Genomic DNA, 27,529 nt, shown 5'->3' with positions numbered 1-27,529 from the left:
CACTTCTTGTGGAAATATCAGCATTGATCATTTATTAATATAAATGTGCAGTAATAAGGGGATTAACACTTGATGTGTTTGTTGCAGGGCGGCCGAGCAGATATCAGCATCAGCACCAGACACCAGGCTGCAGCTCTGAAGGCCTGACAGCTGCACAGAAGTTGCAGAATCTAACGAGCATTATTAAGAAATACATTTAAAAAAAAGTTTAGTGTTTTGCAGAATTGTTGAGAGTCATGAAACAGAGTGAACTTTCCGCTGCAGGAAATGAACCTGATGGATGCGAGCGCGCGCGCCTGCCTCCGAGCGAAGCGTGTAATAGTCGATGCTTTCCATATCTGTGTCCGATGAACTCCAGAGAATTGACCACATATAGGGGCCCTCGCGTGCGTGCGTGAGCGTGTGCGCGGCCGGTAAATAAAACAGGGACTGTCTTTATATGTGTCGGGGGAATAAAGTCTTGGTTGTAAATCACTTTTCCGACTGGCACAGCGCATTAAACAACCGTGGCATGATTCCTTTTCTCTCAGCTCATCCGCTCCCTTTTTTCTTTATCAGCTCCTTCACGATTTCATTTCTTTCAAATGAGAATTCAGGGACCCCCAAATTCAAGCCCCCGCGTCTTCAAACAACACAACTGTACGGTTTTACTTTTTCTCCCGTCAAAATGGTATCCCAGATTCAATTTTAGATAGACCAGGATTTAGCCAGTGATGATTTTTTTTTTTTTTTGGTCTTCCGGAGACAATATTTAATATGCTGAAATGAGATCAGTTTTTATCCCCCACCAAAAAAAAAATAATTTCTCAATATATATTTGTGTCAAATCTCGCCTTGACACGAGGCAGAAATGAATGTTTGATAAGCGAGGCTGTGTTTGGGATATAATCGTGTCTTTTTCTCATCAGAGGGAGGAAGCAGCAACATTGGCACTGTCATCATCATCATCATCATCAACATCATCATCATCAAGAGTATTTTTTTCTAACCTCTCCTTCAGGGGACTTTTTCCCCTTCTTTTGATTTTGGGAAATTAGCACGCCTAAATACAAAACCACATTCTCAACAGCTACTTATCAAACTCCATTTGCTGAAGATGATTTCAGGGTAACATTAAAAGACAATAATGTAAATGACCCATGGCTTTTAATTAAAAAATGTCTTGTCCCCCTCCTCCCGCTATTTTTTGTTTCATCTGTTTAACAATTTTTTTTTTTTTTTTTTGGTGGGATTTTTGAAGTGTTGTGGAGGGAAAAGTAAAAGCTTTCCTCGGTGTCCCCCTCCTCGTTGACTTTTATCACTAAATGAAGCATATAAATGACCTGAAAGCGCCGGCTGTCGCGTTAAATTAAATAAAATAAAGAACAATTATCCTCTTCCTTTTTCTCTGATCTGGCGCTGAAAAGGAGTCCTGGAGAGATAAGGCAGATTGAATTCTCTCTGTTGTGCTCCAATAAAAACGTCAAAGAGGAGGAGGGGGGAGTTAAAGAGAGATTTAAAAGCCTCCCTATAATTTCAAATCATAATTTCCCTCCCATTATACCTCTCACATGCCGTTTATCGTCGGGGTTATTTATTCCAGGGCGTTGTAACCACAGTCAACTCCCGTGGCTGAGGTGGATAATTACAGGTGTAGTGAACGCACCCGGAAACAGCTTTAATAAAAATTAAAAAACAACATATATATGTGGAAGAATATTCAGCTCATGACGCAATAAGAAAAAAATCTGCAGTTACTCCTGAAAGTAATTATAATTGTCTAATTTCAAAGTTGAATTAGGACGCTTTAGGGGTTTGATGTAAAACTTCACATTCGGTTCAATGAAGTATCACCCTAATTTACAGCTGCAGATAAGGACTAAGTCTGTCATAAAAATCTATCCTCCTCCTCCCCCTCCTCTTCCTCCCTTCCTTCCTCCCCAGGATTGAATTGCACCTTGGGCAATAGTGCAGAATCGTGAATCTTAACTTCTCTCAGCATATGTTCCTGGCAGATAAGTAAACAATTTGGATGTGGAATGAAATTTTTAATTAATACTACAGTCGTCTAATGTGAGGCCGCGGTCCGCAAACCCTGGGAGTGAAGAAGAGGAAGAGGAGGAGGAGGAGGAGGAAGGAGGAGGATTTTTTTTTAAATCTTTAAATGCTCTTTTAATTCCTGCTGTAAGCTGTTTTCACTCTGCATTGTCTTAATGAGAGTCACTCACAAGTTTGGACAGGTTTAAACACGTGTGAGTGGTGATAATAGGTTTAGCTTTTGGCTGCAGCACCTTTCTTTTTTTTTTAAAAAAATTGGAAACACAGATATCTAAACCGCACTACAGTGGTGGGCTGCTTTGCTTTAACAGCCAGCAAGTTACAAAGGGAAAAAAAGAAATCACATCACATTGAGTTTGCTCCATTAGTTAAACCTATAATTAAGCAGAAGGCTCCCTCCTTGAAGTGATTAAGCAGTCAGACAAGTCGGACGGGCGGAATCCCTCCAGGGAGGCCTCTCCTGAACTGTCAAACATCTAAAGATCACAACCGGTTCATCCCGGTGTCACAAAAAAACACTGCCTCACCGCCGAGCATGTCTCAAACCTGTTTCAGATCATTAAAAAGAGAAAAGCAGCAGCAGCCAAACGCGCAGGTAATTAAGCCTCACACACATCAAACACTGCAGAGACACAGGGAGAGGATCGATGTGCAAAAACAGGATTCTCATCTTATTGTTCTGCCACGATTTGAGCTGTAGTGATCAGTTTGGGGTCTAAAATTAAAAATGCATAAATTGCGTCTTATTAAAAATATTCCAAACTTTTATTTTTAATTATTTATTCTGCCTTTTTTTATTTCTTGCATTTTAAACCTACCCAGCTCCCCCGCAGCAGCTACACACACTATCTCCGTCATCTCAAGCACCCAGTAACCTCCAAATACAGGAAATTGATAGCGTTGAAGACAGATTGTCTTTATTCGAAATGCCTTTGCTCAGCAGTTGAACAAAGAGCAGGAGGTATCAACCTTCTAGATACATTATCCTTTCCATAACATGACAGGTTTTTAAAATACCATCTTAGATGATAATACACATATAACTCCTTGAATTCAAATAGAAGTTATCCTTAGAAATAACAAAATAATAATAATAAAAATCAAAAAATGACGCGATATTAGCACTGAACCACAGGAAAAAAAATGCAAACTAAAAAAACATTTGGATGTCAATGACTTTTCTTTTGTCATCTTTAAATAGACCGTCTGGTTTTATGTGCCAGTTTTTGATAAATATAAACAATATGACCCGTATATAATCCAGCCTATAGGTCCTGATTTTGACCCTATCCAAACATCATAAAATCACGAGTGCCAAAATGTAGACTACTTTAGGCCTATACAGGAAATAAGAATGCTAATTGTGCAAGCCAAATTTGTTTAAATCAAAGGAGTTAGCCTATCAATAATCAACACAAATCAGCATATCAGCATTGAAATGTACACAATAAATAAAGTTAAAGGCCTCCTTTTCTGGCTGCCATTATAACATTTACATTTCTTACAGTTCACAGGGCACCGTCCTTTACACCAGCTCCTCTGCTCCGCTCAGGAACTTGTTGGATTTCTGGAAAAGTTTGTCTTTTTTTTTAATCATTTTTTTGCCATAACAAGTCCAAGGCAGTTAATACTGTTCATGCCTTTTAATGGGGCGCGCTGTCCATAATATATTTACATGCATTTCAGTATTCAAGTGAATTTAAAAAAAGGAAAAAAGAAAAAGAAAAGAGTCTTTAGGGTTACATGGCAGTGGCATGTGCGGATGAATATGGGTCTATCCCAGTCTTGGTCATACCTGGAAAAAGTATGTAGGCCACCGGGGGCTGTAAACTTGACGCTGACCAGGCCGTGCAGTTACACGGGACGACATAGCCCGGGTTTGTGGGCGACGGGTGGGTGTGGGTGTGCTGACTGGGGCACCCAAGGGTGCCGAACGCGCCGTTCTGGTATCCCAACGAGGACGCGTACGGCAAAGTGCTGGTGCTCAACGTGTGCGGCATCTCTGTCATCTTCTGGATGGCGCTGGAGCTGAACTGGCTCGGGTCGAGGAAGGAGTACGGAGCGGTGGTCGGCGGCAGAAACGCTCTGGCTTTCTCCGAGTGGCTCAACAGAGAGTCCGCGGCCGACACCGGGAGTCCCTTCAAGTGGTCGGTGTCCCCGAGGTAAGGCAAAGGGAAAACGTACCTGTCCTTCTTGAGCAGGTTTTTGGGTTTGCGCCTGGGTCTGTACTTGTAGTCGGGGTGCTCCTTCATGTGCTGAGCCCGCAGCCTCTTGGCCTCGTCGATGTAAGGTCTCTTTTCAGACTCGGAAAGCAGCTTCCACTCGGCGCCCAGTCTTTTGCTGATCTCAGAGTTGTGCATTTTGGGGTTCTCCTGTGCCATTTTCCTCCTCTGGCCCCGGGACCAGACCATGAACGCGTTCATGGGTCTCTTGATGTGATCAGCGGGCTTTGACATCTTTAACAAAAGTGTACTTTTATCCCCAATGTTAATGACGAGGAAAAGTTCTTATCGGAAGGAAGGGAAACTATTCACCTGTCTAGATGCCAGATACCAGTCATGCCACGTCTGGGATGTTGTGAGTCTGCGAAACAGCCAAAAGAAAAGAGAAGAAAATAAAAATCCAGCGCCCGGTTTGCTTTTCCCAGAGTTAAAACACTGACGCGCGGTCGTTCAAGTCCGGTTACAACTCTCTTTCAGACCTGCGGCAGCAATACAGGAAAAAAATACATGTAAGATGCACACACGTAAAAAAAAAATCCACAAAGGTGAAAGCAATGTTCCGCAGTCAGTTTGCAGGAGTCGTAAAAGTGTTATTTTTTTTTCTCTGCGACACACTCCTCCTCTCTCTCTCTGAGGTTTGTCGTCAAGCACCTGGTTTGGAAATGAGCGGAAGAGCGTGAATACGAGCCAAAAGCGGTGAAGTTCAAAGGCTGGGCTGGTTTGGTTTCTGCACGCAATCTGACATAATCTGCAGGGCGTTCACTCACCAACCTGAGCGCCCAATCAGCACCAAGACCGGCTATTATAATACCTTCACGAAAAAATATATGTACATTACAACATAAACAAAGAGCGGGTGGTAGTAGGAGAAAAAAATAAGGAAAGAGGAGTGTGTGTGTGTGTGTGTGTGTGTGTGTGTGTGTGTGTGTGTGTAGGGGGGTAATGCTCAGGATCCCTCCCCGATTCCATTTAATGTAATGAATCGCAACAAACATGGACCTTCAACCTCTTTTCCAGTTAAAACCTGACTTCAATCCAGAGAGGTGACTATACCGTGCAACCAATTTAGTGTACAGCTTCACACAGGAGCATATGGGAGGGCTGTCACCTAAACACACACAGACACAGCTGTTATTTCATTCATTCTACGCGTAATAATAATATTAATGATAAGAAGAAGAGTTTCATGCCTTTAAAAATAATTTAAAATGAAAACATTCCCTCTTATAAAGCACAACATGGCACCCATTTTGCAGCAGTATTGCTCAAAAACACTTCAGCAGGACTTTAACCTCTGTCCTCCAGCTGCAGGGCGCGCACACGCACACATAAACCCCTGTTTAAACTAGGAGGATGCAAAATATATCACATTTAGCTGCAGTGTTTCAGCAGCCTTCTCCAACACTTCCCAATAAAATGATGCCACAACAACAAGCAAAACCATGATAGTACAAGGGCCCGTGCACATGCACGCACAATTTAAGCCCGCGCGTGCCATCCGTGGGCTATATACGTGGAGCTCAAAACTGCGCAAGTGACAGAATTACAAACAGCAAGAAAATATTACATCAACTGTTAAACGTTTAGAAAAACCCGCCATTGTGCGTCTATAATTGTTGCATTAGCTCGCATCAGTTTGACAGTGTGGTTTTAAGGAGGCACAGAGTGATCGTTTTAAAATGCAAATTTCAATGAGGACCATTGCCTAATAGCCCTCGGGCTAATGTGCGTGATATATGATTCCTTCAGCTGTGATTATTAAACCAAACGCAGACAGATGATTTTTTTTTCTTTCTTTCCAACAGCGTCAAAACGCTGATTGGAGACACACTGGAGTCCTCTCCGGTTAGTTACACTGCTAAGTACATTTATTCAAGCTTGTCTTTGCCTATATGCCTATAAATATATATGTTTATGCGCGCGCGTACGCACACGCGGATGTTGTGGACCACATCCTACTGCAATTATCAGCTCATCTTTCTGTGTATGTGTGCATGTGTATGTATGTGTTCATGGGCTGCACACTTCAAAGATTCTTTAAAATGCCACCACATCACACTCACATAATATCTCTCATATGTCTGCATGATAAATAAAAATACTTTAAAAGATGAAGAACACCTTAAAGCTAAATACATTTATGGCGCGTGTATTTTAAGGTTTTATTGTGCGCAAAAACAGGAGAAAAACACGCTCATGCGCAGGGCCAAAGCAGGTTAATTTAGCACCCAAAATAGGACAAAATGGAGTTATTTTTTCCTGCCTGTGATATTCCCATATTTCAGCACCATCTGTGTCTCTTTCTCACGCTCCCTCTCCGCTCCCCGGCCCCTCACACGCATGCGTCAATCGGCAGCTTGTAACAAGAAGATTTCCATCATATCTTTCTTTACAAACCCTGAAATTATAGAAAAAAAAAATACGCCCGTTTTGGGAGGAAAATCCTCCTCACCCCGACCTGCAGAACAATGTAGCCCACAGCTGAGGACGCCCCCGACTTTCTTTCTTTTTTTTTTTTTTTTTAAACAGCCGACCGGATGCCTGCAAAAAGAAAAAGCTCCTCAAATCCTCCCAATCGGCGCGTTGTGATGTTCATCAGCCACCATGAGGTAGTATACTGCTGCATGCTCCCACTGTATGTTCAGGTTATTTTGAAGTTTTAAATTATGTTGTGCTATCTTTCAGCCAACAGCGTATGCAATTTGACATGTAGGCTGCTCACACACACACACACACACACACACACACACACACACTGCAGCTTAGGCTTCATTTTGAGATCAATGAATTAGATAACAGGGAATTATTTTAGGGGCTGAGCCTCCTCCTCCTCACGAGGGGGGAAGTCTACTATGTTTCTTATTCAAAAAACTGATTGTCTAATAAACGCACGCCTGAAAGTTCCCTCGACAATTTAACGGGGATAATGAGAAATGCAGTTGGTTTTAATTTGTCAGGGATTGAGATGATATTTGTTTTCCATCGCCTGTTAATATAATCATTACTGTGCGGGATAAAAAAAAAAAAGGTTAAAAAAAATGCAGCTTATAAATAAGGAAACAGTTTTGACACTCAGGTGCGCGTAAAAAAACTTTGTCTCCATCTGCAAACTTCAGACATTTGAAAAGGTGACAACAAACAGCTAAAATAATGATTAAAAAAAGAAAAATAACAATATATATTTTCTATATAGCCTTAATTTGCTGTATTTGCTTTAGAGGACTGTTAGCAGCTAAAGTGAGCGACTGATGAAAGTTTATTTTCATCTAATATAACTCAAAATGACTTATTGGAATAAACAACACATCCAAATAATGCAGGGACACGCATTGGCACGCGCGCAAGAGACACCCCCCACCCCTCCATACATGCACACACACGCAGACACACACAGCACCATCACTCGCACACACAACGAGGATTATCTAAGGACACATGTCCATCCATCTCGCCTTAAAAAGTGAATGGGGAGCGGCCTGACACACACAGAGCCTATTAGCCAAGTTGGGCTCCCGTGGAGAGCATTGAGGTAAGCTCCCCTACCGGAACTGTCCATGGTGCTGAGGCGGTAAGAGGGTTTCTTTACTGCACACATGCGTCCTCCCTCAAAAACTCTTAAAAGCTAGGGTTGACATTTCAATGCCTTTTATTGTATTTCCATCCTATTTAGTGATGGTTCTCTGTCACAAAATATATATTAGAAAGAGACAACTCACATGGTCTACAACTTTCCTAACTTTTTTTTTCTCCCAGCAGAATGTTTTTAAGCCTGTTTCTCTCACAGTGTGGAAGAAGCACATTTGGAGCTAATACATTATGGCTCCAGAAATTATAATAAACACATTTGTATGTTGAAAATAACTGCATGTCCCTTACTTTAGCATCAAGAAAAAATGATTAATGGGGTTAGTGGATAATGCATGCATGCAAAGTGTTACCTCAATTTTTGAAGTTGAACCAGTGGGGTTGTGGAGTTAGTGGATGATGCATAAAAAAATTAAGTTTGTTACATTAACATTGTTTCAGTCATTTGACAACTTAATATTTAGAAGTTTAAGAAGTTTGACAAAATCAAACATTTTTGAGTAAGATGGAATTAAAATAAACAAGTTAGAATACCTTATATAAAATAATTTGATGACTAACTACAACCACAACTTTGGGACAAAAATTAAATTGGTTTAACTTAATTAAGCTTTTGGAGGTCAAAGCAAATCATGTTGGTTGTACTAAACTAATGGGACTGACTCACTGTTACCAGAGTTAAATGCAAACTGTTACCTTCATTTTTTTTTAGCTGAACCAGTGACTCATTTTTTAGAGTGAAAGATTCATGGGGTTAGTGGATAATGCATAACATAAATACGTTTTTCAGCATAATACATTTTTTTTTTTACATGTGTTATGTTAATGTGTTTCAGGCAGTTGGCAACTTATTTTAAGACGTTGGTCAAAATCAAAACATTCCTGACATTTTCGAAGAGGATATCTTAAAATAAATAATCTGACCACTAAATATCACCACGACTTTTTGACAAACATTACGTTGGTTTAACTTAAATAAACTTTTCAAGGTCAAAGGAAATCATGTTGGTTGTACTAAACTAATTGAGTTTGTTAGATTATAAAAGACTCGTAGGACTGACTTAATAATTGCCTGAATTAGAACTACTTAAGAAGATGCATGCAAACTGATACCTTCATTTTATTAAGTTAAACCAATTAATCAGTTTTTGTATTTCATTTATGTGTATTAAGTTGCCGACAAATGATTTTAAGAAGTAGGTCAAAATCAAAACATTTTTGACAGGGATGAAATTAATATAAATAAGTTAGAATATCTTAAATGAAATAATCTTACCACTAAATGTAACCACAACGTTTGGACAAAAAATAAGTTGGTTTAACTTAATAAAGCTTTTTGAGGTCAAAACAAATCATGTTGGTTGTACTAAACTAATTGAGTTTGTCAAGATCATAAAAGACTCATTGGACTGACTCAAAAAAGTCAGAGTTAAACACAAACTGTTACCTTCATTTTTTTAAGCGGAGCCAATGAATCCCTTTTCAGAGTGCACTCTAAAAAGTGACTCATGCACTTAGTGGATATAAAATAAAGACATTTTTCAGCATAACAAAATTATGTTTCTTACATGAACATGTTTTAGTCAGTTGACAACTTAAGTTAAGATGGTCAACATCAAAACCTTTTTTGAGTAGGATGGAATTAAAATAAATAAGTTAAAATATCTTAAATAAAATAATTTGACCACAAATATCACCACAACTTTGGGACAAAAATTAAGTTGGTATAACTTATTAAAGGTTTTTGAGATAAAAGCAAATCATGTTGACTGAACTACAACTAACTGAGTTTGTTAGATTATAAAAGACCCATAGGACTGACTCAATAAAGTCAGAGTTGGAACAACTTAAAATCAGATGACTGTTGACTTAACTGGAGATAAGACAGGACACAGAAGATTTAAAAAGGGGAAAAACACAAATCAAAGCAACTTAGTGAGATCACATTTTTAAAGAAGTGCATGTCCACACTGTTATACTGATACTGTGCCAGCAACTAGCCAGTTCCATTTACAGTTTTGCGTCATTGATTCTTAGTCTTGTCCTTCTAGACTGAATTCCTCTTGAAAAAAAATGAAATGACTATGCAACACCTCCACTTTAACTGACTCTGGATGAACTTGGACAGGTCAAACTTATGTATGAGCACAAACACACATAGTTCACTCTCGTAGTGATCATTATGAATTTTTGTTTCCTGTCAAAGTTTTCAAAGAGCGACATAAAATTCATTGGCACTCTGAGCAAAACGGTGCAAACAGGATACAGAGCGCTCATACGTCACAGCTCCCACTCCTGTGTAAGAACATGGTAAATTTAAAGAATAAAAGCTACAGCACGTAACACAATCTTTTTACAATCTGCCACATTTATATTTTCACACATTAAAATACTGGGTGTTCACGGTCGAGGCATTTGTTAGCAGTTTGGACTGATGTTACCATGTTGTCCCTGAAAATGGTACAAAAACGCATACATACTGAACTGCTGATAATTAAACTGACAATGTTACAAAAACGCTTTTCTTTCAGTGATATGGAAATAATTCTAAAACTCAAATTCAGCTCATAATACTGCAGAGCTTTTTACATCCTCCGCTTACATTCACTAACACTGAGAGACAATCAAAACAGCAACGAGCGGTATGTGAGATCTTCTGCCAACATGGGGTATATATTACAGAAAATATCCATATATATCATATCTCTGTGGTTACCATTTCTCAGTTAGATAGTAAAATCAGACTTGAATAAAACCTTTAAAAATGACTAAACTTAAGCTGTGCTCTCTTTTATTCTGCAACGCTGGATAGTGCAGAGCAGAGCGGGGGGGAAAATTAACAAAGGTTCAAGGCATCAGGTAATAATGAAAGGATAGGGGCAATACTTCAAAGACCACCAGGTCCACATCACACAATTATACAATACAATTAGGATTAAAGGGGCAAAAGAGATAACAGGAGATAGGGATAAATTATCACAAAAGGGAAGATGTGACTCTCTCCTGACCTTCATTAAGAGAAAAGAAAAAACTCATTTAGAGCTGGCCTTCCTTGCAGGGGGATTTGAGCCTTTCACATGAGACTGTGACTCACCAGATAAGATTTACACAGTATAAACCAGAATCTGAACTAAACAATAACATAAGATGTATATTAAAGAATAAAACAAAACAATAAACAGTCATACGCATATATATAAATTATACAATAAATACCTACATCTGAATAATTATTATGGAGCTGGACTTTTTTTAGACGGAGTTTACTGTTCGGACAAACTTCGTAAAATGGATGCGAAGCGTTGATTCTGATACAGAGCGAAACATTGTCGGGTGTTTAATGCTTTCAGCTCTCTAAGCCACTTAATAGGTTGTTTACTGTTTCTATGGTAACCATGGGCATCCACATGGTGTGTGTTCATGTCTATTCAACACATTCTCACGTGACCTTGTCATATAGCAACATTTGGTCATGGACTTTCCATGTTGAGATATGATGCGCAAGGCACCCTCGGTGCGTTGGTTGTTGACGTTCTGGGACGTTGTGTCAATTTTTTTTCGGTGTCTGACGCCAGAAGTCACTGACCAGGGGTTGTCAGTATTAAGACGTTAATCGTGATGCGATTAAAGTCCAAACATAACAGTTTTTCTTTTTAAAACAGCGTTAACCATGTGCTGCTATTTGTCCCTCTGATGCACCCTATAGACAAACCCATAGACATAGAAACATCAATCCCTCATTGGCTGCTGGATTGTACATTAGCAGCACCGCCATATTGGCCTGTAAACAAACACAAGTAAACAGGGGAGCTGCAGTTTTTCTGGACAAAAAGCACAATAATGTTTATATTTATTAACCGATTGCAATGAGTCATTTTTATATCCAATGGTTTATGATCTACAGTACGCGTAGTAAAAAAAAAGTTTCGTCTTCAGTTAGATAGAATCCCCATATTTAGGCTATAATCACTGCTGGAAGCTCAGCAGAGGAGTGTATGTTTCAGGCTACATGACCTGAATTACCTACGTGGTGTAAAACAATTAATTGTTATGAGGAATTGTTAAAAAAAAACAAAAAAAAACACTTTTCCGGCATGGATTTGGCTGATATTCCATGGTTAAATACTTGTGGAGACATCCCTATAGGTTATAATACAATTTAACTTGCTAGCTAGCTAACGCTGTCTGCTTATAAACTCCATCATAACAAAGTATAGCTCATTTTAGAAAGGCCACCTCAAGAAAACATGTTCTTTGTTTGTGTTAAAGCTATAGTGCGTAACTTCTACAGGTTCGTAAATGTCCGTTTCACCCAAGCCACTACTAGAGGAGATGACACAATGCTGATTAAGCTGATCGGCTCCTCTAACATCTCGCGGTATTTTTCAATATATAACATTTTTAGTATGCGTGTAGATCGGCCACATTCCCGCGCTTGTGCACAGGAAATGCTTCCTCACAACAAGAAGGGAGGGGGAGGAAGAGCGGAGAGTGTCATAGCAAGAGGTAGAGTGCAGGTAGAAAGAGAAAGCAACATGGCGGAGAAGCGGCCGAGACACAGTTCAGAAGTGGATCCTACCACAAAGGCAAGTGTTACTCTGTGTACGGTGTGTGGCGACTGGCAAGTGTTACTCTGTGTACACGGTGTGTGGCGAGTGTTACTCTGTGTACATGTAAGTGCCGCCGGCTTATTAGTTGTAATAACGCATTATCCGCTGGGAGGCGACAGAAGTTACGCACTATAGCTTCAGATTAGTTCAAGTTGGTTCCTGTCTGCATTCAGGCAGGGAAAATGAAAGGCTCGCACACTAGCTATGTTAGCTATGGGTGATTGCTGGCAGCTAGAGAGAAACATCCATGATCCATTGGCCATTTGATAATCTAATCAATGAACACAATTTCTTGGGGTGTCCCGTCTAGAATGAGCTGTGGTTAATGTTACTATTAACTTATTAACTTGCAAGCTCGCTGGTTAGCTAATGCTGTCTGCTTATAAACTCCATCATAACAAAGTATAGCTCATTTTAGAAAGGCCACCGCAAGAAAACATGTACTTTGTTTGTGTTAAATAATGTGCATTCAGATTGGTTCTATATACTGATATTAATGTACAAATTCTTGGAAACAGTAAGTTGTATATTCTGTATATTATGAAGTGTGTTTTATTGAGTCTAGTTTGCCTAATTTTCCAAGTTTTAGAAATAGAACTAGCTCTTACTTTGACACTCAGACCAACTCTTCATTTTCATTAAACCAAATTAATCCAGACTTTTTGTTCTGCTTTCTTACAAAGGTGCATGCAAGTTATCATACAAACAGGTTATCATATAAATTATGAACTTGCATTGAGGGGCTGAGACGTCACAGAGCTCGCTGAAGTGTGCACTGCTACGTCCTGCAAAACCACACCCTTTCAGGTGAAATAAAAGGTTTTTAGGGAGTCCCTTGATTCAAGGATGAGACATGATGATTACATGATGTCTGATGGCAGTCTAAAGATGGATTCAGATTAAGTTAACATGATGTCTGTGTGACCACAGCCACTCAAAAGAAGCGCTACTAAACTATGATTTGTTTGTGGTTTTGCCCTGTTTCTACACCCTGTGATATCATCTGTTGTACTGAAGGACCTCTGAGACACAAGACGCATTAGATGTGCTTAAACAGCACAGTAACTGTTCTCCCATATTGGGTCATCTAAATGCTTTGATATCTTTTGTTTGAAGGTGGACGCCTCCAATGTGGAATGAGCATTCCTCCTGAACCATCTGTCTCTTAAGGTCCTGAAGCTCCACCCATTTGCCTTCCTTCCTGTGCTCAAATCTCCAAAAAATTTTTTTTTGAAATCAGCCACTGGGCACTGCAGACAATGCAGGAGGGCCTGGAAGAAAGAAAGCACTCGCTGGAGAAACCAAAACACCTTCATCCACACAGCAACTATCAGTGAGCCACCAGGACTCTGTTCCTCTTTAATTTTACACTGTCCAAGAATCAGAAACCTGACGAATTCCCCAACCTCATCCACAACCGGACAAACTCAAATCCACTCAAAGGGCCAACTCCTCCACCCTCCCCTGTCTCTCTATTTACTGTTGCAAGCTTTCCTTCTTCCAGCAATGACCCTGATGACATTCGATGTTCAAACATCTTCTGCCTCTGCCTGATGTGAACCATGATGTTCCCACATCTCCACTGATATGCTCATTGGTTTTCTGTCACTTGGAACACAACACCATCATCATCTCCTCCAAGGCTGTTGACTTTGTCCTGCATCCTAAACATTCCTCAGCCAATGAAGCAGATCAGTCCATGACCAATCATGTCGTCTAACTCCACTATCCTCTTCACAACACTGTGTGCCACAAGGGTCAATAATTCACATGTCAGTTCTGTAAAGTCTTCCACCAATAAGGACCTTGAGGGCACCCTCCACTTCTTGATGCCCAAGCATCTACCACTCTGAGCCGTCAACTCTAGAATCTGAGTACTCCTTTGCAGAAACCTACAGTGCAAACATTTCTGCTGCAGATTGGGTTGGTCCATCAGAAAACAGGCCATTTCCATGTCATTCTTTATCCCCATCCTCTCCTTACCCTTCAGTGCCCACCAGTGAAAGTGAAAGCCAAGTCCAGATCCACACTCGTTTTGGAACAAGCTTTGTCCACTTGATGTTTCACTTTGCTATATTTGCATTTTTTTCAGCAGCATGTCTGGATTTTCATAGCTTCCTCTTGGATGTATGCTGCCCCCACCTGGTTGCTACCTTTATATAACATCCTGACCTCAACTGCGTGCTGCTATTTTTCTGAGGCTACAAGCCCCGGAATGTCCCACAAAATAAGTAGAAAATGCAGAGGGCAGAGTCAGATACCAATGAAAAAATACAGCCATTCACGTTGGTGTGATACGTGGCCATGCGCCAATACTGTTTAACAGCGCTTGGCAGTGTCAGGGGGAAAAGCGGCGGGAAAACAACATAAGGTAAGGGAGCAAAAGTCCGAATAGCGCAGGTGGGAGGGGTGGTGGATGGGTCCAGCAACCACAGACTTTCACCCAGGAGGCCGATCTTGCTTTCCGAAAGATTGTAAAGCCAAACCCTGTTCTGTTTTCCCAATCATGCGCATGTGTTGGATAAATGTAATCACGTGTTTGTTGTTGAAGGAAAAAAAAACATCACTTTGCAGTGTTGTACCAATGTAGTGTTTGCAAACTGTACATTTCCTGTGAAAAAAAGAAGCGTATTTTGAAAACACACAATGCCAATGCATTCCCACTCTGACCTTGTTACATATTGATGTTTTGGTCATGGACTTTCCACATCCAGATACGATGTGCAAGGTACCCTGGGTGGGTTAGTTATTGACGTTCTGGGACATTGTGTCAAGTTCTCTTCTTTGAAGATACACTTCTGTTTTCACTGGAAATTTACAGTTTGCAAATAAAAGCACTACATCGGCACAATTATTCCTATTACTACTACTATTACTACTAGTACTATTTTTACTTTAACAACAAACACACGTGGTTAGGTTTAGGAAAAAAGAACAGGGTTTGGCTTTATAATCTTATGGGACACGAACACCGCTCTCGCAGGTGAAATTCTGTGTTTGTTGGACCTGTCCACCACCCCTCCCACCGGCCCCACTCGGACTTTCGCCCTCTTAACTTTCGTCCTTGTCCTGCCGCGTTTCCCCCTAGTGCCGTTAAACTGTAATGGCAACCAGTGGTGTATCATGCCGACGTTAAAAGACACCTCTTTTCGGTGGTTTCTGACGCCGCAAGTCACTGCCCAAGCGCAGGATTTTGATGACTTCGGAGAGAGACCGTACTCACAATGCATGTAACAGGCTGAACTTGACACATCGTCCCAGAACGTCAACAACCAACAAACTCAGGGTACCTGGTCGTTGTATGTCGACGCAGAAAGTCCATGACCAGACGTCGACATGTGACAAGGTCGGAGTGAGAATGTGTTGGATAAATATACCACTACACACTGAGACTGAGTCAAATGCCATGATTGAGAGGGATTATTCTGCATGAGTCGAACTGAACACTAAAAAAGAAGTTCCACTTTTCTTAATGCCATATAAAGCATGAGGTAATAAACTAAATACCATCATGGCTAAGAAAAAGACGTACAGGTCTCACTTCTGAGAACAGCTGGTTCCAAACTGTGATATTATCCTCTGTTACACTACATTCTGCATTTGGGAATATGTCAAATTAAATAACAGCTGTTCTTTAAAAGTAAAATATCCACGATAACACCTGTGACACATTTATACTCACTCATTAACTCTCATTATAGCCCAAAGCCGTATCTCATCACCGGACATAATTTGTCTGTTGGAGTGCGTGCCCAGCATCGACATTCAGGCTCTGTCGGCCCTTTTTAATTATTGGAAAAACACTTTTTAATAAATACGACACAGAACATTGTGAAATATAATATTTTGATTAATTGGATTTGGTGGTTATATTACAGTGGAGACACCCAGAGGTAAAACAAATGTGGCATAAAGCTCACCTTGATGGTAAACTGCCTGAGTCCAGTAAAAGCTAAATCAAAATGTATCTGGATGGGTCAATAATAGTAATATAACTAGATACAGAAGCGTACACACATCTACATTAATTTCAAGGATTTGAATAGCTTTCTTTTACACAACCTTTCTTGTTTTTTTTTATCTCTTACCGTAGGTGTACCAGCACTGAGTCTGAGACCTGAACCTGCAGACATGCTGCAAAGCTCCCGTGAGTCAGGTGATGAATTCAAAACTGAGATTGAAAATCAATATTCCTCAGTGCTTCTCCTGAATGTCTCAGAATTATACATATCAATCAACCCACTCTTGTACCTTTTCTCCTTGTTTTGTTTACAGAACTTACATCCTGAATTGTGAAGTGGGAAAACCTTCACATGACAAACAGCTGCTTGTGAAATCGGAGCTGGACTGTTAGGTATTGTAATAAAAGAAAAAAAACCAGACACAGCTCAAATAATGAAAAAGAGACAGTTGAAGAATGGAAAACCTTTTGAAGCCAGACAGACTGATGGAGCGGGGAAAAAAAAATACAATTCTACAAATCTGTATCAGTGAATGAGTGAATGATTAATTAATTTTTGTTGAATGATCTGTTCTAGCCGTGCGAGATATCAGTTTCCATTTCTTTTTACACTTTTACAGAAGATCTCAAGAGACCGCCAGTTCAAAAGACAGTTCAATTTAGAGCTCCCATCGGAAATGGTTTCAGAGAGTCTTTGCCATACGTTGGGCTTTGATGTGTTTTAACTGTTGTAATCTCACTGTTCGGAGATGGGAAAATAAATTCTGTTAATTTTTCCATTGTAAGTGCTCTTTTTCCTGACTTCACATTTAAGATGCTTTACAAAAAAAGGATTATCACATGAATATTGATGTAAAACTTATTGTTTTTGTTTGTTTTAAACAGCAGTATCACATTTTTTTAATTTTCTATTAAACTAGTGAAAGTAAAGCACCTGTTCTTGAGAACTGGGACAGATCATGTTCTATCAAAGAATAAAATAAGAAAAAAAATATAACTTACCAGCACACTTAGCCTGTTTCTGTGGTGAAACATTATTTTAAATAATTTATTTATATGAAATAAATATAATTTATTAAGTGTTTTGATCTGCGTTCATTTTTCTAACATCTAAATTTGCCGTGTCTGAAAACAGCTTTGTCCCAGACAACAATTCACAACTTCTAACATTTAAAAAGTGTGTTAAAAGCCTTCAAAATCTAAAAGTAACAGTGCGTACTGATGACATTGGTGTCGAAATGTACTGCTGTAATCACCTTTGTTTAAAAATATATATTTTGTTAAAATGTTGGCCCTTTAAAGATGTGTCCCAGATTTTTGTCAACTCCATCAGATTTCTATTAAAACATCATTTAATAAGGTATAAAAAGGGGTTAGCTATAACACAAGGACTCCTGTCTCACTTCCTGGTTGCCAAAAAGGTGTGAATGCTGCTCGAGTTTTGGTAAGCTTTATATTTTTTGATAAATTCATTAAATAATATTATCAGGTGTGTCTGACAAATAACAACTCTGCAACCCTTCTAAATCCAAACTAAAGAAGAATTATAGTTAAAAAATTAGTATTTTGATTAGCATTAAGAAAACTCTTAGCAGGACTCCCACATATTTTCATGGACAAAATTTCAAAACTTTTCCATGATTTTCAAGGACCCATAGTAATTTTTTCCTTGCCCCACTTGCCTGGCATTTTTTAAACATATGAGATTCAAACTCTGTTCAAACTTTATTTCAGCTAGCGGACATGTATGAATGAAGAGACAGAACACGGGGAGAAAATGACGAACCGGACGTGATAGTAGACAAAATGTTGTCACACATCGGCGCATATGTTACGCTACATTACGTCGACATCTACAGAAAATGATTTGCCGTTATATTATGTTGAAGGTTATCCATTAAATATTACCATAACAATTTCATTATACACGACAAAATTCCATGAGTTTTCCAAAACTTTTGTTTAGTTTTCCAGGCCTGGAAAAAAGTCATTGTGAAATGTCATGACTTTTCCAAGTTTTTCATGACCATGGGAACCTTGAAATAAAATGGCTACTCACAAAGACTGCTGCATCAGATCTTACCTCTGACGTCCATTATGTTTTCTATTCAAGAGAATATTAAATCACTGGGAGGTCTGCCCATTACAAGGTTCAATAGTCAAGACTTTGATCTTTTAAAATATATTTTCCAACCTAATTGAAGAGTAAAAACTCCCCCAATAATAAGGTTTTGTCCCAGTTCTCAAGAGTGAGGGCAAGATTAGTTTGTACTCATGAACATACAGTGTACAGTAATTATAATGAGAAACTCCTGACTTATAATTTCATGAAAAACGGCCCCTTTTTTCTGAAAGATAAAGATTTTGATTGCTATTTATGAATCTACGGAGCCTGACCTCCATCATTTTATAACCAGAAGGTGACCTGATGTCAAAGAGTCAAAGAATCTGCCTTGCACCGGCAGGTCATTTATTAACGAAAGAAAAGATTGATTTCCTGTCACATGCATTTGTTCCACTTCTTTTAATAAAATAAAAATTAAAAAAAAAAAGCAGTTGTCTTTGGCTGGCGTTACGACCCGCACGTCGCTTTCTAATAAGTGTCACATTTAGATGGATGCATCTGCAGGTAGATCTCTGATAGCTGTTTATTCAAAAGCAAACAAAACTTGAAAAGAGGATATAACCTCGACTCAGAAGTCTGGAGGGGTGGACTAAGATTGAAATTGGTCTGACTCTCCCTCCCTCTCCCTCTCTCTTGAATTGAGGGTCCATTGTAGTACGTCAAACAAAAGGTTTTTTATCAGAGGCTCTTAATGTAACCCCCTCCCCTCACTCTCACGGCCACCAACTCGTTCTTCTCTTCCTCTCTTTTCTCATTCATTTATTCCACTGTGTGTGGAAATAGGCTGGGCAACAATTAATTTCAGAGTGAATTCAGGCAGGATCTATTACCCCTCTCTGCCTCTATTGCTCTAATGGAAATCTATTTCACTTCTCTTTTGTGTCCAATATAATTTAATGCCCATTTTATTAATGGCCTGAAATAATTACGGAAGGCTTTTGTGATTCTTGAGTATGTTTCATTTAATTGTGTAATAAATGTCTAATCAGGGCTCCCATCTGAAGCCATTATGGCATTAAAATTAACAATTACGCCACAAATGTCTTGGTGAATGCGTTGGGGTCTATAGAAATCGTTGCTGATAACAAGACACATATAAATCATTCATGAGAATTTTTTCAGAGAAAAGCGGAGTGAGAGATAGGAGGATGGGAGGGAGAAAAAAAGAAGTGGGGGAAGAAAAGAGGAGAAGAAAGAGGCTGAGTTTTCTTTATTCCATTGAAAAACCGGGGATGGCCAAAAGATAGGGCATTTTAAAACTGTGTCACCCTCTCCAGTTCCTTTCTTCCCCTGTCTCTCTCTATCTCCCTTTAATTTGCCTTCCTCTTTATTTTTGAAGTGACAGATTTCACTTTGGGAATTCATTAACCGTTAACTTGGGCGATAAAATATCTATCAGGCCCTCTGCCCGGTTCCTTTGCTAAGCTGCGTGGCGCTCCGGTTCAACGTTGTGGGTGACCGAAGGCAATTAAAGAGGCTTCACACTCTCTCACTCTGCCAGTGTCACTTTCTCAGTGAAAACAGGAAGGCTGCTCAACGTACCAGCAAGAATTGTTTTCTTAGAGGCCAAGTATACAAATTTCATGGTGTGGGGAAACTCCATCTGCCGCTAAAAACCCTCGTCAGTTCCTCTGTGTCATTTCCAAGCTAATATACTACAATTGGTTTTGGTGAATCTATTTTAATAGCATAAGGTTTTGGCCTTCTTTGTTCTCTATTACCATGATGCACAAAGGGCCTCCCCGGGCAATGGATTGCACCCTGGTCCTAACCAGACGCTCTCAGAGTCGAGGGAAGTCACTTTGATGTAGATGACGTCTCGTGTTAATAAGAGGGCCGATTTTATTCACAATCAAACACCCATTTTTGAATCAAGCAATCTTGGGTAAGTTGGCAGATATCGCCCATCTGACTCTGTCCCATCTCGGCAGACTGCTGGTGCAGTTGGAGGTTCAATAATTCACCCCCCAGTTCGTCACATAGTGCAGCTGCAGCACAGAATGAATACGATCGGGTGAAATGATTCAATACATTATATGCTGTCAAGCTGTGAGTTTTGTTCGTCCAGCTGTTTTGGATAAAATGGGAATTTTTGTAATATATAAAGCTCTTTTCGTTCCACTCTTCCCCAACCATTGGCATCTTTTACATTTGGCTTTTTTTGTCACTTAAGCAGCTGGTCAGTTAAGCCCTGTTTCCACTGAGCAGTACGGTACGATTCAGTTCGGTACGCAGTTTTTCTGTTTCCACTGTGAAAAGTTGTGGATGGTACCAATAGAACCATCCTTACTGTTGCCACCCCCCTCTGTTGGAGTACCTAGCACACAGATCTGGTACTAAAAGGTGGAGCTGTGAACACTGCAGTCTGTTGACTGGTCAGTAGAGGACGGTCACTCTGCTCAGGGCTGAGTTGGGACTGGTTTTGAGGCTCATGTAACCACCGTGGAGAGATTTATTAGTAAACTATAACTATAAAATGAAAGGATGTCTTGCTGCCTCTCGCAGCAGCTGGAGTCTGAGAAAAAAAACTAACTCACTGGGCCGATTGCCGGCGACTTTTAAGATGGAACGTTTACTTGTACTGTTACTCGGTGCATAAGGTGACGGCATGAATCAGTCAGCGCACCTTAAATTTCACTGTGACAACTTTGACCATCACTTTAGTTTTTAAATGACAGACACACCTAGTAATGAGTGGATGTTCATTCATTCATTCATCTTCTAACCGCTTCATAGTCTTGAGGGTCGCGGGGGGGCTGGAGCCTATCTCAGCTGACATCGGGCGAGAGGCGGGGTACACCCTGGACAGGTCGCCAGACTATCACAGGGCTGACACATAGAGACAGACAACCATTCACGCTCACATTCACACCTATGGACAATTTAGAGTTACCAATTAACCTAGTCCCCAGTCTGCATGTCTTTGGACTGTGGGAGGAAGCCGGAGTGCCCGGAGAGAACCCACGCTGACACGGGGAGAACATGCAAACTCCGCACAGAAGGGCTCCCACGCCCGGGATCGAACCGGCAATCCTCTTGCTGTGAGGCAAGAGTGCTAACCACCACACCACCATGCCGCCCGAGTGGATGTTTAAGCGTCTAAAAATATATGTTAATTTCAGATAGAATATGTGATCTGCATATATTCTAATCCTCACTGGGAGGGGGGGGGGGCGTTGCAGAGCATTGCTCCTGTGGCCTACAGCAGCACTAAACCCCTGAGCTTGCCTGAGAAGGATTAAATGCACAAAGCTCACTGCAGCCTGTTTTTTTTTTTGTTCTGAAAATGTCGGTGGTGATGAGGAAATACAGTGAGTGCTGGCAACAACCCCGTCCACATTTAAGGGTACTGTTTGGGGTGGAAACACTGGGGTTTAGGTACCATGTCTGAAGGGTTACTTTTACCATACCGAAAGTGTTTCCAGCACCTGGAAGAAGATTTTAGGTAAATAGCTCACACCTCAACAATGTTTGGCATGTCAGAGATGGGCAGCTTACTAATGGCTAATGCGTGCTCACCTTTTTCTCTACTAACTGAAGATCCAGATGTTCGGGAGGTTTTTACTGGGAGCCGAATTATCTGCAGAGGTCTGTAAATACTAAAAATGTACATACAGGCAAAAGCCAAAAATAAAATATTTGACAATTTCTACAATCAGGCTTCTACCTCACCATCTGCATTGCCAATTTCTCATCTCCAGAAGTTTGTAAACATGGGTCAAAGTTTCTCCCATCAAGTCTGTTTTCATAGATCACAGCTTTTCCGTATGAAGTGGCGTATGCCTCTTTCAGGCCTCGCTTTGTGAGGACGCAAAGTTTATAAATGAGACCCCTGGTGATTTAAACCAATAAAAACACTGATTAACAGTTCCACGCTAAAAACATCAGCGTGTTTCTGAAGCTCTCATTGTGGAGGGGCTGTTGACTATGGCCAAGGGTAAAATATGAAAATGCGAATAGCCTCTAGAGCCAGTGTTTGGTTTGTCCAATCTGGGCTACTGTAGAAACATGGGTGTGCAACATGGCAATCTCTGTAGACAAGGACCTGCTCCCTATGTAGTTACAAATGTCTCATTCTAAGGTAACGAAAACACAACGATTCTTATTTTCAGGTGAATAAAAACACTAAAGAAAACAAAGCTATTATATAATATTTCTGCCAGTATATCCCCCTAAATCCTACATACTGGAGCTTTAAGCTGTTTTCACTGTCTTGTTGTCACCGTTCAAACTCTTCTATCCAACATCAGTGCGGATATTTTGACAATTGTACCTTTTTGGACAACTTACAAAAAAATTTGTCTCAGGTGTAGGAGGAGCTGGATTTTACAAGCCCACTAACTACTTTGCTGTTTGAAAAGTTCAGTGAACCCTGTCAGCGATCATCTCCAGAAGCCTCTTATGATCCGTTATTGTGAGAATGCTATTATCACAATGTCAGAAGATATCCTTGATCATTCATGATGATCCTTCAGCATCCTAAAGAAAATTAATAACCTCTTTCATGTGGTAATGCCAGCTCACACAGATGAATGGATCCAACTTATTTGTGCAATGAGTTCCATTTTTAAAGACATTCTTGAAGCATACTGTCGCAGAACAAAGAATGTGGCCGCTGAAAAAGTTTGAAGTGAAACACTGACACAATGTCCAGGTAAGAGGTATAACACATCATTGTGAGGCTGCTGACACCGTACACTTCAGAGATGAACCTGACTCTGATCCACCACTGCAATATGATCATTCAACGTCGTTGCAAAGGGCACACCAAAAATGCAGTGGACTTTTTTCTGGAGACATGCCATAGATTTTTAAATTGATGAATGCATTTTTTTCTCTCCAAGAGGCCCAAATACAACAAGGCAGACTTCAAAACTGTAACATAACCTTGGTAAAAATAAAAGTTGTGCTATCAAGCAAGCTTCTACAAATGGATTTTAATACTGTACTGACTTACTGAAGCCAGTGGATGTTTGAAAGGTACAAACAACCGCAGCTTTCACACTTTTGTGTGATATTTTGCTCATTCTTCAAACAACATTACAATAAAAACTTCTTTAAAGGCAAGATGATCCAAGATTGATGAATCGTGGTTCAGGTATCTTTGTGAAAGATGGTTTGAATCATCATTTTAAACATTTGTATTCTAACTTTTTATAAAGGTGACACAAACTGATTGCATCTTTCACATTTGGCTTTCTTGTCATTTGAGCAGCTGGCTGAAATGTGTAATTTTTTAAGTTATAATCGTTTGGATGTCCTTGTGTCCCAGAGGTTAAGATGAATTCCATACAGCTGCAGCACTTAAAGTTAAATTACTGGTTGGAAACCTTTGTTGAAGGCTTTAACCATTTCCTTCTCTCTCATGTCTGTTTCTATACTGTCAATTACCCAATGAAGGCAAAAAATACATTAAAGAACGAGAATTATCAGCCTGCAGTTGTATGTCTCTGCACACCTGTCAAGTTGCACAAGGACCATATAATGCAGGACTGCTCAATTACTTTAAAACTAGGAAATGTTGTTAGACCTTTTAGACATTTTCAGCCTATTCAAAACGTTTTAGCTTTTGGTGATGACAAATTATAAACAAATGCAAATAAAAATGATAAACTAGAATTACTGCTTTCCAGATGTATGTCTCCACGAACCCGTCAAGTTGCAGTTACAGTCTACATCCATGTCTGTGAAAACATGGATTCTTCATACGGAAGATCTATACAATCAGCAGAGTTTCAAGATTCAAGTCACCATTTCAGTATCTGAACAAATGTCTCCCCTTCGGGTCCTGAGATATGACGCTGAATAATGGCCAGATAAGTGTCTTTGTAGAACATTATGATGTTACAGTGAAGCTGACCTTTTGAATATAAAATGTCATCACTTCATAATTTTATCCTGTTAGACATTTGTGTGATATTTTATTCAATTACTTCTTGACTTTTGTCCAAAAACATGTTTTGTGAGGTCAAAGTGAACTTTGACCACCAAATTCTAATCATTTCATCCATGAGTACAAGTGGACGTTTGTGCCAAGTTGTAAGGAAATTCCCTCAAAGTGTTCTTGAAATATCGCTTTCATGAGAATGAGATGGATGAGGTCAAAGTGACCTTGACCTTTGACCACCAAATTTTAATCTGTTCATCGAGTCCAAGTTAACTTTTGCACCAAGATTGAAGAAATTTCCTAAAGGTAGTTCTTGAGATATCGTATTCACAAGAATGTGATGGACGCAAGGTCATAGTTGCCTTGACCTTCGACCACCAAAATGTTATCACTTTATCTTTGAGTCCAAGTGGACAGTGGTGCCAAATTTGAAAGAAATGCCTAAAGGCGCTCTTGAGATCCACATAACTTTGTTGAAGGTAAAAGTGTCAGGAATTTAATGCAATATGTTGAGCCTGTTTTCTGAGTGTCTTCCTCTTTTTACACTAGTCGACTAGTCTTAATTAAAATTTTCCTTTAGTCGACAGGGAAATTAGTCGCCAGGAACATCCCTATTTTTTACCTGTTAAGACAAACAACTTTGACTTATCAATACAAACGCCAAATAGATGTTAAGAACTCCTCTGTTACATACAGATGAAAGGTATCTGTAGTTGGCAGACTTACAATGCCAACATTTTTTCTAGTGATTGGTTTGTGTTCATTCTATTGTTGCTTCTTAATAAAAAATGAATCCTCAGTGCTTTAAATAACAATCTAAACAAAATACAGTAGTAAACATTTGTGGAATGTCTGCAATGAAAATGGGCCAAAAGAATGTGATTTTGCAAACTAAACACTGCCTTTCAATCTCCCCATGATTTGACGGGATGAAGAGCTGTGTACAGCTGCAGGCGCTGAGACAGAAATGCCATACTGAACACAAATCACTTTAACCATCTCAGCTATTTACTACATTTCTCCTTATTAGGGTTTCCTTTGTCCAAACAGATCTTCTGCTATTTAATTATGCATTTAACTGATGTGCAAATTAACCTTGGCATTTTCACAAAGGCACTTGTGTCTTTGTGATCACACCTCACACCTCCCCCCACCCCCACCTCTTCTTCCAACCAATTTAATTCCAAGCTCCAGATTTCATGGTCAATTTTATCTCGCTCACTCTGAAAGAGTCCATCATCAATTCTTCACAACTTTTCATGTCCCCTTTCTCTGCAGATTCACTGCGAAATTGCCTATTCAGGTTATTAAATAACTGTGACTGCTATAAATTTACGGCAACACCCTGTGCTTTGAATATGCATTTGGGATGCTGACCTCCAGCAGCAATTAGTCTTAGTCTTTGTTTATCCTTTACACAAATCACACAGCTCTTTTCATTCTTTATTTCACACTCTTTGTTTCAGCCCAGTCAGAGGACTGAAGCTGCTCGCACCCACAGACATCAGCAAGTCGATCCTCACTTTACGCCAGCTCAGCCTCTTGTTTCCTTTCATGTTCTGGTGAAATATCAGGAAATAGAAATAAATTGCACATTTCAAGCAACGATGGCTCAACAGCTTGCATTTCTCAGAAGAGCTACTGATATCACCAAACGAGGGAAGAGGTTTCGTTTTAATGTTGGGGGGACACATATGAAACGGGGGTTTGGGGTCCTCCACCAGAAATGTTAATTTCCTGCATTCTGTGTATTTTTATGCACCAATTTGTGCCTTTCCTGCATCAATTTATGGTGTGAATGTCTTTAATTTTGTCAAAATAAAAGTCCTCTGCTCCTTTAATGTCTTTATGGGGGGACAAATTAATTAATATTGAGGGGGACTTGTCTCCTGCATCTTCCCTGAAATCTACACCTGTGTCACCAGAAGTCGGACTTACTGAGGGTATCTGATCAAATTTTAGCAAAAATGTTGAATTTTGTAAAACAAAAAAAACAAAAACAAAAACAAAAGAGCCGCCATGTTTGGAGGCAGGTGGTCCCACACATCACGTAGCTGCAAGAGTATCATCACCCTGACTTTAGAGATAAGTTTCTGCGTGACATCATATTCTGATGCTCATGCATGCAGGAGGCAGAAAACAAACTGGAACAAGCGAGAATGCAACATGAAGGTATTTGTTCCATTAGCTGCACAAATTGAAAAAAAAAAAAAAAAGGTGGGAAATGTTCAGTATTATCAGATACTGTTAGCTTACCATGTGTACTCACTTTCATCAAACTGTCAGAGATCTGTATTTTAATAAAGTGGTGGATAGTGAAGCCCAGAAACTGGTGAGAACAGCTACATGTTTTACAGTCAGTAATGTTTGTGACACTCAAAAGAAGTTGGAAACGTGCAGGAGACAGAGGACGGCAGTCTAAATCCAAAGGTCTGTAGTTGTAAAAGTTGAAGGCATTGATACACATTAAGTAAACGTTCTATGGAGCAGATGAACAGATCCAAGGCTAGAGAGTATTTCAGGACAACCGGTCTCACTTCGAAGTCATCTCATACCAACGCTTGACGGCGTCGGGGGGAAAAGCAGAGGGACAACAACGCAAGTTAAGGGGGCAAAAGTCCAAGTAGGGCAGGTGGGAGGGGTTGTGGAAGGGTCCAACAACTACCAACTTTCACTTGGGAGGCCGCTGTTTGTTTCCTGTAAGATTGTAAAGGCAAAACCTGTTCTTTTTTTCCTAAACTCAACCATGTGCTTTTGTTACCTAAACTCAAACATATGTAGGAATTTAATTTGAAAGGACAGACACAGGAAGTGTCAGGTTAATTTCCAGGGCTGATACCTGTGGTTATTCCACAGGCTAGTTAATAACATGTCGGGCAGGAAATCCAAAGTGTGGGATCATTTTGAGAAGGTGAAGGACGAACCCAAGGTGATATGTAAACTCATCTTCATTGGTCAACTACAAACATGATGTATCATCTGAAACATGGAAGTAGCTACATGCCCATTAGCCCACAGCGTCATTAACAGGCGGCTCGCTCAGTGTGTGACGTGCACTTGTAGATAAAATATAGGCCTATATTAATGAAGGTTCATTAGTAC

The 27,529-nt window shown here is 39.9% G+C and overlaps 2 protein-coding genes across 3 annotated transcripts in view; one reads left to right on the top strand and one right to left on the bottom strand.

Moving 5' to 3' along the window:
* The window catches only part of LOC125895849 (uncharacterized), a 369,147-nt gene that overhangs the window by 296,606 nt on the left and 45,012 nt on the right, over positions 1-27,529 (top strand). Inside the window, exon 6 of one of the 2 annotated variants that reach the window (XR_007450211.1) lies at positions 21,350-21,526. The exons of the other annotated variant lie outside the window; for it this stretch is intronic. The gene's annotated coding sequence lies outside the window, so the exon portion shown is untranslated. Of the gene's footprint in view, positions 1-21,349; positions 21,527-27,529 lie in introns of those variants that run through there. 2 annotated transcript variants of the gene reach the window in all.
* Positions 2,929-27,529, bottom strand: part of sox14 (SRY-box transcription factor 14) — a 203,368-nt gene continuing 178,767 nt past the window's right edge. Inside the window, exon 4 of the mRNA XM_049588003.1 lies at positions 2,929-4,620. Within this exon, the coding sequence (XP_049443960.1) occupies positions 3,777-4,493 (717 nt within the window). The 5' untranslated portion in view covers positions 4,494-4,620 and the 3' untranslated portion in view covers positions 2,929-3,776. The remainder of the gene's footprint in view (positions 4,621-27,529) is intronic.

The sequence above is a fragment of the Epinephelus fuscoguttatus genome, linkage group LG10 (genome assembly GCF_011397635.1).
Source record: "Epinephelus fuscoguttatus linkage group LG10, E.fuscoguttatus.final_Chr_v1".
NCBI lineage: Eukaryota > Metazoa > Chordata > Actinopteri > Perciformes > Serranidae > Epinephelus > Epinephelus fuscoguttatus.
The sequence above is the reverse complement of the archived record's forward strand: the minus strand, read 5'-3'. Positions and strand labels throughout refer to the sequence as shown.